The 12,538-nt window shown below is 27.9% G+C and overlaps 3 protein-coding genes across 7 annotated transcripts; 1 reads left to right on the top strand and 2 right to left on the bottom strand.

The window, feature by feature from the left end:
- Positions 1-174: 174 nt before the first annotated feature.
- LOC106788249 (gamma-1-syntrophin) lies at positions 175-5,596 on the bottom strand. 4 transcript variants are annotated; one of them, XM_014751361.1, is made up of 10 exons: positions 5,009-5,596; positions 3,932-4,036; positions 3,478-3,676; positions 2,987-3,112; positions 2,734-2,895; positions 2,477-2,661; positions 2,215-2,373; positions 1,891-2,115; positions 1,600-1,803; positions 175-1,454 (listed from the first exon to the last, which is right to left on the bottom strand). In XM_014751361.1, exons 1-10 carry the CDS (start codon positions 5,069-5,071, stop codon positions 1,347-1,349), a joined length of 1,536 nt encoding a protein of 511 aa, XP_014606847.1. In that variant the 5' UTR covers positions 5,072-5,596; the 3' UTR covers positions 175-1,346. The 4 variants fall into 4 exon arrangements, with proteins under 4 accessions (XP_014606847.1, XP_014606848.1, XP_014606849.1 ...); XM_014751362.1 differs by having other exon boundaries at positions 3,478-3,673; positions 5,009-5,595; XM_014751363.1 differs by lacking the exon at positions 5,009-5,596 and adding an exon at positions 4,210-4,281.
- Positions 5,597-5,785: 189 nt separating this feature from the next.
- LOC106788250 (solute carrier family 25 member 51) lies at positions 5,786-8,005 on the bottom strand. Of its 2 annotated transcripts, none has more exons than XM_014751365.1 (3): positions 7,650-8,005; positions 7,020-7,275; positions 5,786-6,935 (listed from the first exon to the last, which is right to left on the bottom strand). In XM_014751365.1, the coding sequence occupies exons 2-3, from the start codon at positions 7,164-7,166 to the stop codon at positions 6,225-6,227; spliced, it is 858 nt and encodes a 285-aa protein (XP_014606851.1). In that variant the 5' UTR covers positions 7,167-7,275; positions 7,650-8,005; the 3' UTR covers positions 5,786-6,224. The 2 variants fall into 2 exon arrangements, with proteins under 2 accessions (XP_014606851.1, XP_014606852.1); XM_014751366.1 differs by having other exon boundaries at positions 7,668-8,005.
- Positions 8,006-8,318: 313 nt separating this feature from the next.
- On the top strand, positions 8,319-11,803 carry LOC106788263 (very long-chain specific acyl-CoA dehydrogenase, mitochondrial). The gene is made up of 9 exons (XM_014751391.1): positions 8,319-8,406; positions 8,581-8,728; positions 9,067-9,277; positions 9,353-9,571; positions 9,703-10,131; positions 10,250-10,513; positions 10,598-10,954; positions 11,039-11,251; positions 11,328-11,803. The coding sequence occupies exons 2-9, from the start codon at positions 8,661-8,663 to the stop codon at positions 11,463-11,465; spliced, it is 1,899 nt and encodes a 632-aa protein (XP_014606877.1). The 5' UTR covers positions 8,319-8,406; positions 8,581-8,660; the 3' UTR covers positions 11,466-11,803.
- The last annotated feature ends 735 nt before the right edge of the window (positions 11,804-12,538 follow it).

Genomic DNA, 12,538 nt, shown 5'->3' with positions numbered 1-12,538 from the left:
ATTTATTGCTTCAAATTGACACTTTCAACTAAAGATACTGTATAGATATATACTGTAACATATAACAGTTAGAGAAAAAATGAATAATATAAATTATGCGTATAAAAGAATATTTTAATTAATAAACAATTTGGGCTGTTGAACAGAAAACTGATTATAAAAAATAACAAATTGTTATATAAAAATTGTTTATTCACTAAGAAAAGTAAATTTTTACTCTCTAGCCCTAATCCTTTCTTAAGTATAATAATATTATACATTAATACTTCAGTATGTAATATCAATAAATCCACTCTTTTATATACTACTCGCTTTTTTCTTGCTCAACATTATATCAGTAAATAATATTTTATATAGCTACCATGGTCGAATGATATATTAGTACTTATTGCTATTGGCATGTATTTATCCTGTTAGTATATTACGTTTATTAATCGAGCAATACTGATTTAAAAAGAACGAAGCATTAAATCATTTGTAAAACTTAGAACGAAAATCAAATATTTTGTAATTATTAAATGCAACATAGTTACTTGGCATTTTACATATACATGTATGTAAAATATTCTGTACTAAGGAACTATGTGGTTTCAATGCTCTCTTGAATGTAATTATTAATTGTTCATGGTTTTTAAGGCACCGGACACACATATATGGTACATATTTAATTCAAAAACATTGTAACATTTGGCTAGAAATATGTCACCACATATTTTTCATCTGTTGTAACTTAAAAATCATGAACGGCTATATTTATTATACTATTAAATTGAATTTATTATACATCTACGGAATACCGAGATACGTCTTTTTCTTTAAAGGTATATAGAAATCAATTTAATATAATTATTAAAAAAATTTTGAAGCAAAACATTACTTGATATCATAAATCGCTCGTATATTTAAAGCAGTTGTGTAATGATCACTTGCATACATTTAATACTTTATTTTTAGACATTTATTGATCTGGTCAACTTGGTAAAATGTATAGCAATTAATATTTTACATAAACGTAAAATCAATGTTATAATTAAACTTTTTAATTTACCTCACAGAAGTAATAAAAATATATCCAAAAATAAAAAACAATAAAGAGAAATTGCACATTATAAAATTCATTTCAAAAGTTATTCAAAATTTTCATTATAAATCAACAAATATAATTAGAAAATTTATAACAATGTTTTGTAATTTTATAAATAGAAATATTTTTGGAAATACTGACTAGTATTTGACATATCTCTCTGATCGATTGACTGTGAATCACTTCATGTATTCGCATAACAATAACAAAAGAGAAATGTAATTCTCTTTGAAAATTATCACTAGTAACGTTGGAATATCTTTTATGGAGTTGTCGATGTTAAAAATGTCGGATCAACTGCAGCAACTTTTGCAGTAAGAAATGCATGCATACAGAATAATAGATTCTGTAGCTGAGAGCACTCCAATTCCTGTGAAATATAAAAACGCACTATAACAAGTTTTATGTTATATAGTTAATAATGATTTATGTTGTACAGTATCTACAATAAAAGGTATAATTATTTGGCACAATATAACAGTTTAGCTAATTATAAGAACAATTGAACAAAATACCTTTGTCTCTATAGCAATACTGTCAGGTTCTTGGAAGTGCAATTTAAGCCTGCTTTTGCTATCATCGCTAGATCCTCTCAATTGAGAAAATTTGTAACGCCAAACGATTTCTCCAATTCCTTCATAAGAAAGAGTGAATCCCTGAGTCCATTCTAATGTTAAACCTGCACTTCTGCTATTAAATGTGACAGGAAAGGTTTTACTCTGAAATTTGGAAGCTTACAATGATAATAAAACTATAATACTATTATCTCATATATTTAAACAAGTAACTACCCAATTTTTACTGACTTTTAAATGTGTTACAGCTGAACATACAGCAGTATGCCATGCAGCTTCAACTCTTAATAATTCTTGTCGAGTTTCGACGCTCAAATATCTTGGTGGTTTACCCGGACTTTGTGCCAAGAAGCAGTGTTGTCTTTCATCTACATTTTCCGACTCTCTCATTACGCGAAACATAGTCTGATATACTTTAAACGTTAATGCACATCGTGACCAGTCACCTATATTACACTAAAATAAAACAAATAAGAATAAAAGAATAATGTTACGAATAATAGTTGAAATAACATGTGTAATAAAAATAATAATAATAAGATCAATTACACTTACAGGTGGTGTTTCAAATAATAACAAATCAGGCCCTTTCAAAGCTAAAAACCTTGGCCTATAACTTTGCCATGGCTGATTACTATTGCTTACTGCTTCATTTACCCAACCCATGTATTCTATACGTTCACCTGGTCCAAAATTTCGATTGTACAACTTCATCTGTTAATTAATCAAACATACTTGTCAATTCATACACATATATATAATTATGTTGTGTTAAAAAGTAATTGACAATATATATATATATATATATATAAATTACCTGTAAATGTGTTAAGCCTGTAATATTATCAGTTATATATTTTAACCATTGACTCAAAATAGCACTGTCGTCGCAATGTATCACACCAGTACGTGCACCATTAAGGCCTCTAACTTCAAATGCATTTCTTCGTAATTTATCAGTGCCAAAGATATATCTCGTTACATATGCCATCATTAATGGGACTAAAAAGAGAAATATTTATTACTTATAATTATGCGACAAATGATGAATAATATGAAGAATAATCTATTAACCTGTAATAACATCCACCCATCTTTTGTATTGCATTGAAGCAGACGATGCATTTGAACTTTGTCTACTATGACCACATCTAGGACTACCAGCTTGTCTATTTGGCGATACCCAACCATCATCTGCACTTCCATTTGCAACATTATCTAATTTTTCTTCTTTTTCTAATTAAAAAAAAAAAAGAAATATTAGTATGAAATACAATATTGAAAATTCATTTTTTTATTTTGCTTTATAAATATATATTTTAATTACCATTTTTTTGTAGAAATGGTTTTGCAGCACGATAATGTTTGACAGTTAAAACAACTATATCTCCAGCATTCCTTAAGATATTAACAGCATCATCATGATTACAAGCTGTAATATATTCTCCATTCACTGTGTATAAAAATGCAATCAATAATTATTTTAATAAATGCATACAAATTCTGAACAACTAATATTAAAGAGTCAATAATTTCTAGATTTTGATTTATTCAACACAATTAACGCAGGTATATAGTTGTTTATACATTGACTACTCATTGTGAATATATTCGTAATAAATACATATGATTGGCATGATGTGGACAGTCAGCATGTCAAAGAAGAATGAATGCGAAACTATTGGAGAAACTGTCATGCTCCCATTTATCTGCTCGAACACAGTGATATTACGAGTTTCGTTTCATATAAATAGGTCATAGAATATAATAATGTTAAAGTTGTAAGTATATAAGAATAATTGATCAATAAAGATTTACCTTTAATAATGGCATCACCTACAAATAATTGGCCACACTGGTCAGCAGCCTGACCTTTATAAATTCTAGATATGAGTACTGGAAGTTTATGTTCAGCTCCTCCTTTTATACTTAATCCCAATCCTCCAACTTTTTGTCTAGTAATTTGGACCATGCGTTCCTTAGCATCTAATGGTGGCTTATTATGATTTGCTACCTGCTAATATTACGTATTGTCATTTACAAATTCTTTTTATAAACTTAAGTATTTCGTAATATACAAAAATATAATAAGGATCATTAAATTCGATTAAGAAAATTAAAAACAAAAGGATATATGATAAGAAATTGTATAATTGTAATTCTCCCACAAAAATTTCTCTCTTTGCGGAATAACTCAATTGTTCCAATTAATAACATTAATTCAATTAATGCAATAATGAAATTAAGAGAAATAATAAATGGAACGCTTTACCTCTAAATCTTCTCTTTGAAGTTTCAATACTTCCATGGACAGATACAAACGCATAGGAACCGGTTTGCTTTTCCCATCACTAACAGTTACCATTCCCCTCCTTACCTTTAATCATATGACGATGCAATTTGACAATGACAATAGAAAAAAAAAAAGAAATACTTTACATTTATCAGTCACTGGAAAGGAAAGGGGTACAAGTAACATATTTTATAAATTTGGGATAAGCGCATAACTATAAAACTCAATTTCAAATTTAAAAAGAGTATTACTCGTACCCTTTTCCATTTCGATCACTGAAATTAATTGATTTTAATTTGATTAACACATAAAAATATAATATTTCATTTGTAATTATATTCTTTTGTTAACAAAACATATTTCATTGGACATAATTAAAAAAAAAAAAAATAACGTTACTACTAATAAGTAAACGTCGTATAAATATATCTTAAGAAGTATCATAAAAATTAGCTTTCTGTATATTGATCAATTAACTGTGCCGTTATTCGTCGCAAAACCCCCCTACATGTTCAAATAAGCATGCGTATATCCGACGAAGAATTCAAAATAGAACTGCGCCTTCTCATAGAGAGTTTATTCAAAAATTTCGATTACGCGCTTAGATAATACCAATCTCACCGATATTCCTTGGCTACCACATTTAACAAGAACAACTGCAGGCATTTTCTTGAAATATTCACTAAATCATCTTGACATTCCTTTTTCATTTGAATTTGTAATAGAGTTTATATCCTGCCCTTATGTCAGAGCACGATCGGGATAATCGATCGTTATTTGAAAAATAGCACAGATAGACAAGGCTAAGAGAGAAAGAGAAAGAGAGAGAGTGAGAGAGGGAAAGGGAACGAGAGAGAGAGCTATTCTAATATCCTCTTTTCCTACTCGACTTATTGATTCCCGAAAGTTGAACGAACATCAATGAATTAAATCCATTTAATAAAAGCCACGAGTATCGTATACTCCCTTCGTTCTTACTTTCAATCTTTCTCCTTCTTTAATTTGTTCTTCTTTTTTATATATTTTTTTCTAAACTTTTAAAAAACAAATGAATACCTTGAGCTTCTGATCAATCTTCTCCTCAATCGGAGTGCTCATCTTCGTCGCGTTGATTCTCATTATTCGTCTAGATTATCCAATTTCCCTGCGTACTCGGCTAGGTTGCCATGAGTAGTGGACGATAGTGTCTTGAAGACGACAACGGTGGTGGTGGTGATCATCGATATAAGAAACAACTGCATGTTCTCCTTACACTAATTTCATTAGATCCGCGAGAAACCTAGGTTGCACGACAATCGTCAAAATGAATATGTATCTCATCGTCGAGCCTTTTCTTTTTTTATTTATTCTTTTTTTCTTATTCCCCGAGGCACCACTAACGACGCGACAATATTTTCGTGGTCAGATTAGGGCAAAATGCGATCGTACATCGTAATGCAATTAAATTAGTATTCTTTTTTTTCTTCGTAATTACTGTTATTTAAAAATAATGCGAAACTGTTTGAAGCGCCGGTACTTTTGGCAGGAATCAATTGTCAAACTTTAGATAATAGAATAAAACGAATAGAACCGCAGAAGTGACGTTTATCTGTCGCTAATGATACTACTGTTAGCTTGCTGCTAACTAAAAGCCAGCAAAAGTCCGCGACCGTGGCGCATCGATTTACGCAGTGTAATGCGCATAAATGGCGCTTTATATTCACCCAATTCTCGCGGGAAATATGAATTACATCTTATTCTTTTTCTATCAATGATTTTTTTACTTTTTATTTCAAATCTCATATATATATATATATATATATATATTATTCATTTAACGAATAACGATCAACATTCAATGTTTATGTTTTCGCGTTTATTTAGTGTCATTGAGTGCAGTTACATTTTATCAAAGATTTAAAAAAATCAATTCAAAATACTCGTAATACGAATAAAATCGTCAAATAGTTTCTAAAGATCAGTTTCTGGATAAAAGTATTAAACGTTATTGTTAAATATTTTTACTAATGAATGCTGTTTATTGCACCGTTATATATAGGACTTTGTCTATAAAAAGAAATTATGCTAAATTAATATTTATATAATATATTGCGCGCTAAATAAGTCTTATCTGTGTGCTCCTGTTTCTGTACTAGCAAGAGGAATATGCTCTTAACGCACCATTTCGAGAAATTACATAATAAAAATGTCAATTAATAAAATAAATTTTGCTATTATTACTTATGTACATGAAGTTCGACTTAACTATCACATACATTACATTGTAACTTCCTTAAAATATAATAGTTTTGAGAAAATCATAAGATGCATTTATTAAACCCCAGCTAATAAAAGAACGTATGTAGTTTAAATGCACACCTTTATAAAACCATCTTATACTCCTGTTTCTAGAAATATAGATTTCACGAGACACTGCTATAAATTTTTCAAACGGTTCACCTATCTTCGATTGCATATGTATTTTAATCACATTCATAGGATAAAATACTGTACTAGTAAATCCACCAATTAAAGCTCCACAACAAAAATTTGTTAACAATGATTCCTGATTACCTAATAATAATTTAGATTGATCGCGAAGAGTGAAAAACATAAGATTAGAGCATCCATTTCTATAGATGATAGGGACTAAAGCACGATAACATTCTGCTATTCCATAATTTGTTAGTAGATATTTGAATGCATGAGTAGTATTTTTCAATTTTTTATGATATCGCCAATCTTGCAATAGCGTTTGTACTCTTTCAAGTGGAGTGAGAATTGCTTCTGCAGCMCCAGCCATATTGGCAGCTAATATTTTGGCAAAAAGTTCATTTCCTGTTAACATGCACAGTCTTTGTCTACATCCTTCATATGTACTAAACATTAAACTAAGCGATAGAGTTTTTTGATATAACGGTGGTAGAATGCCTCGGTACAATAATCTTATTCCTTCTTGTGATATTTGTTGAAGAGCAGTACTCGCAGGAACACCTTCTAAAATCTGTATAATAAATAATCATTTAATTATATAAACTAATAAGTATCAAATAAAAACTAATTATTTAAATATTTCTGATAGACTTACCTGCCTAAATATGATTTTATTAAGAGGAAAGGTAATAGAAACATTAATAACTGCTGCACCCCAACCGCATATGAACTCTTTTAAATCATCATTATTAAGTCGTAGCACTGATCTTAATGTAACTTTTGGAGATGTTACGTTACTCATATTAGTATATATGTATTTGAAATGTCTTTTACAGTCAGGAAGAATTAATCATGTAAATTTCTTTTTAATTATTATTCTTTTCAAAATTTTGTTCACTTGTGACTTTTTCCTAAGATAAGATAACATTCTCATAATTATTTGAAGACGTATAGATTTGATATCATTTCAATTGTAAAAAATTCAATTAATACATATTTTTTTAATTTATGATTATGGAATTACCAGAGTAAATGTTATGAAATATAAATATAAATAACATTGTTAATTGAAAAGCAATTATTAATCAACATTAATTATATATAGAAAATTTTACAAAAATATCAAATATTAAGCCAGTGTATAAGTAAAAATTAATCTTTATTTTTATTAATTATCTTATGACTAAAAAAACGTAGACAACAATATGTTAATCCTTTCACAAATTAATATATTATATAACTTAGATTTTTAATTTTAAAGTAATTGCATATGAATATGGCTTACATATTTGTAATCACGTACAAAGCTTGGCAATTGATTTCAATTTATCCGTGCTACGAATTTCGAATTCATTTTTAATTGTTTGCCACCGTCTTTTGTTATTGTATTATTAATTTCGAAGAAGAATAAATAATTTCTCGTTGGTTATTGTTTTTTTTCTCTCGACATTTAATATTCCTATCAAATTACATTTTTGGCAATTTTAGATAAATATTATTGAAGAATAAAATATATTCACTACACCTTATATAAAGCTTTCTTTTTTTTTTAACCAATCAATCACCGCATACCAATTGTTTTTTAAACAAATTACGTTCATTAACTGAGGATGAAATTTGCTGTTGTCAATTGAGATTTCAACGATACATATGTTGAATAGATATATATAAAAACATATGGTAATGCAGCGACCGTTGTAACCAACAATATATAATAATGGTTGATACCAATCGAGTTCATTTTACTATTAATTTTTGTAGATGTTTAATAATCTTTACATGATTATCAAAAGATTAATTATTTTAACATTAGAAACGAACAATTTACAAATTGAATGGTTAATTGATGTAAAGCACGATGCATATATGAATTATACATATATATACAAACAATAAAGTCCGTCAATAATTGTATATATGTAAATGTAAAAGTATGTGTTGAGTATATAACACGATGAGTAATAAATAAAACCATTAGTTGTTCACAGCTACGGCCATTTTAAACGATAGATATATATGTATATAGAACTGATCAATTAAGTGTGCGTAATTATTCTTTTAATGAACAATATTCATTAACGTAGTTGTAAAAGTGTTTCATTCAGAAACAAAAACTTTTTATTTTTGTTTTTTGAAACAAAAAGCTATTAAATATTTTTGTATTCTTACCTAAATTTTATTTTGTTAGTTATATTAATTTCTATATACAATTACAGGTGTTTCAATATAAAAGTTTTATAAGATTTTATTAGGGTTATTAAGTGATTGTGTCTGGTGTAAAGATAATTCTTAAAAAATGATTCGTTTAGCAAAATATTTCGCAACATCAGGAAGTTTTACTAAAATTTTAAATACGAATATAAAGTAAGTTTACAATTTTAGCAATTTTAAAATACATATAAGTAGATAAAAACACTCATGAATAAATATTTAGAATAATAAGTATTATTATCTATTGTCTGTATATATATATATATATATAGACTTTGACTTATGTACAGAAAAATAACATATATGAAGTGGACTTTAAACACTTGCAAACAGTGCTAGGTCTAATCTAGTTATAGATAAATCATTTATTTTTTTAATTTATAAATAGAAAATGTTTACAATGATATGAATCATTTGCATTCAATTATAATTAAGATATAATATTTAAAAATATAATATATATGAATATATATGTATTTTTTCAAATCCAGATGTTATTCAGCTACCCAGGCTGCTGTAAAAACTACAAAAACAGAAAAAGTAGAGAAAGCTAATGCTGGGAAAGAAAGTCAATCTTTTACTACAAATATTTTTCGAGGACAATTGCAAATAAATCAAGTATTTCCTTTTCCTGAACCATTAAATGCGGAACAAACGGAGACAATTAGAATGTTTCTTGACCCAATGGAACAATTTTTTGAGGCAATGATGTTTACTGTACTTTCTTAAACTTCTTTATTTAATATGATTTATTAAAATTGAAAATTTAATCAATAGGAGGTCAATAATCCTGCGAAAAATGATGAAGCACAGACAGTAGATGAAAAAACTCTATCTACATTGTGGGATCTTGGTGGTTTTGGTCTTCAAGTTCCAATAGAATATGGTGGATTAGGATTAAACAATACACAATATACTAGATGCGTGGAAATTTGTGGGTACTATGATTTGGCACTTTCAATTGTTTTGGGTGCACATATGAGTATAGGATTTAAGGTATTTTAAATCTTTTTTAAAAGTGTACGAATTCTCATAATATGTTTGTTCTATCTGAATATAGAATGATCTATTTGATCTTACTTATCTGATAAAAAATATTTATAAATATATTCTTGATATATATTTAGGGTATAACACTATTTGGTACACCAGAACAAAAGAAAAAGTATCTTCCTAGAGTTTGCAATCGTGAATATGCTGCGTTCTGTTTAACAGAACCATCTTGTGGATCAGATGCTAGTGCAATACGGTGTCGTGCAGTTAAATCTGCTGATGGATCCCATTATGTCCTTAATGGTAATAAAATTTGGATTTCAAACGGTGGTATAGCAGATATTTTCACTGTCTTTGCAAAGGTACCAGTTAAAGATCCAGTAACAGGAGAAACCAAGGATATACCTACAGCTTTTATTGTTGAAAGAGGATTTGGTGGTGTAACAAATGGTCCACCAGAAAAGAAAATGGGTATTAAATCTAGTAATACAAGTGCTCTCTTTTTTGAAGATGTAAAAATACCTGTAGAAAATCGTTTAGGCGAAGAAGGGCAAGGATTTAAGGTGAAACATGATATGAATATATAAATAAATACATATAGAAATAATCATACTATGTATAATTATGTATAGAAACCAAAGTTCTACCATTATCTTATTTTTGTTCTTTTGAATATTTTAGATTGCAATGAATATTTTAAACAATGGTAGATTTGGCATGGTAGCTGCTCTAGCAGGTAATATGCGTTATTGTATAAAACGAGCTGTAGAACATGCAACACAACGTGTACAATTTGGACGTACATTAGATAACTATGGCTCTATTCAGGAAAAACTTGCACGCATGAGTATGTTACAATATGTTGCTGAATCTCTTGCATATATGATTTCTGGTAACATGGATAAGGGTAGCCAAGATTATCACTTAGAGGCTGCTATTGGAAAAGTAATATATTTAATAATGATTTAATGTAGCTGAATGTTATAAACATTGTTTATATTTTATATTACATTCCTTTTTATTTTCTAGTGTTTTGCATCTGAATCTGCATGGTGGGTATGTGATGAAGCTATACAAATTCATGGTGGCATGGGATATATGAGAGATACAGGATTAGAACGTATATTACGAGATCTACGTATCTTTAGAATATTTGAAGGTGCAAATGATATTCTTCGTCTATTTATTGCCCTTACTGGTGTACAGTATGCTGGAGGACATTTGAAAGAATTGCAAAAAGCATTCAAAAACCCTACTGCCAATTTGGGTTTGATTGTTGAAGAAGCAGCTAAAAGGGCAACTAGAGCAATTGGTTTAGGTTCATCTCCGAATTTTGCACATTTAGTGCATCCTAGCTTAGCAGAAAGTGCTGCATTGTGCACAAAAGTTTGTTATAGTTCTGATTAAAATTAATTTTATATGTTATATTATATTCTATTTAAATGAATATAATATCATACTTGATTTTAGAATCTTGAATCTTTTGGAACTTGCATAGAAACAAGCCTTGTGAAGTATGGAAAAGGAATTGTGGATGAACAATTCGTTCTACATAGAATAGCTCAAGCAGCAATTGATACATATACAATGGTTGTCGTAATGAGTAGAGCAACTATGGCTGCAAATAAAAACTCTCCAAGCGCACAACATGAACTCCTTATGGCTCAAACTTGGTGTGCAGAGGTACGATATATCTTGATATTTAACATTTTTTTTTCTTATATATGATTATTCATTATTTGCTATTATTATATTTTAGGCATCTAGCCGTGCTGCATATAATCTAAAAGTGGCCAATTCTAAAAAACATTTAGATCTTTTTGATAACTTCAATAAGATTTCAAAAAATATGTGTGATGGTGGTGGATGTGTACATTTAAATCCTTTAGGATTTTAATTATAAGTATATACAATATACTTATAAACATTTATATTGAATTGAAAACAGCAGAACAATAAATATTAAAGATCGGTCTCTATTCCTAACGAATCAGAATCATTATATTCATTTACTCATAATATATATGTATATAATATAAATTTACTCAACTATTGTTATACAAGACAAGCGCGTATACTAAATTCAAGACTAATCAGTGCAGTTTTGAAACATCTGTTTTATATTCATATACTGACTTATATTTTGTTAATCTACGCGTACATATATATATTGTTCTGTTATGTAATATGATATATAATAATTATACTATTTTTATATACTTTTCAATAAATTTTGTTTTGAATTAATGCAAGAAGTAAATAACTACTTTTTAAACTGTGTTCTTTAAAAAGTAGCATTTAATATGAATTATAAATAGAACAGTATTCAGTAAATTAAAATGAAGTGCCTTAAGTGAAAATGTTCATTCATTTTTATATAGATACCTTATACACCCAATATATTTTAAAAAGGGACTACAAATAATTCAATACATATATATATAATAATTCAATATATATATATATATATTGAATATATGTGTGTGTGTAATTTTATATATAAGATGTATTTATAGTATTAAAAATGATATTTTATGTATTCCTAATATATTTTTATAAAAGAAAAAAAATTGTAAATAAAATGTTATGGTTTAGAGCATATTTAGGAGTTAGATGCCATTTATTTCTTATTCATCTGTTTTACAGAGTAATAAAATAAATGTTGAAATTACTAAATAATTTACATTGTTCAAAAATATTTTATCTGGAACTAATTATTTTATCAGAGATACTTTAAATGGGAGAAGTATTATATATATATAATTATAGAAGTATTATATATATAACACTCCTACATTAAAACGACATTTAAAAAATATTAAATTGAATGTTATATAGTTGTTCATTAATTTCTCCCACTTAAAGACACATCCGTTTTAAATATATGAATATATGTAAAAGATAATTTAGAACAATAACTGATTACTCTTATTTTTCTGACTTATAAATGCATAATTTAACAATATCACA

This window comes from Polistes canadensis, unplaced genomic scaffold (assembly GCF_001313835.1).
Source record: "Polistes canadensis isolate GaletaPanama2010 unplaced genomic scaffold, ASM131383v1 scaffold_130, whole genome shotgun sequence".
NCBI classification, from domain to species: domain Eukaryota; kingdom Metazoa; phylum Arthropoda; class Insecta; order Hymenoptera; family Vespidae; genus Polistes; species Polistes canadensis.
Note: the sequence above shows the minus strand (reverse complement) of the source record. Positions and strands in the feature narration are given on the sequence as shown.

Coding starts and splice junctions, on each gene's coding strand:
- LOC106788249 (XM_014751361.1), bottom strand. CDS start 5,071: ATGAGAATCAACGCGACGAAGATGAGCACTCCGATTGAGGAGAAGATT. Junction 2,116..2,214: donor TATTATTTGAAACACCACCT/GTAAGTGTAATT, acceptor GTTTTATTTTAG/TGTAATATAGGTGACTGGTC. Junction 1,455..1,599: donor GTATTGCTATAGAGACAAAG/GTATTTTGTTCA, acceptor TATATTTCACAG/GAATTGGAGTGCTCTCAGCT.
- LOC106788263 (XM_014751391.1), top strand. CDS start 8,661: ATGATTCGTTTAGCAAAATATTTCGCAACATCAGGAAGTTTTACTAAA. Junction 9,572..9,702: donor ATATGAGTATAGGATTTAAG/GTATTTTAAATC, acceptor ATATATATTTAG/GGTATAACACTATTTGGTAC. Junction 10,132..10,249: donor AAGAAGGGCAAGGATTTAAG/GTGAAACATGAT, acceptor TGAATATTTTAG/ATTGCAATGAATATTTTAAA.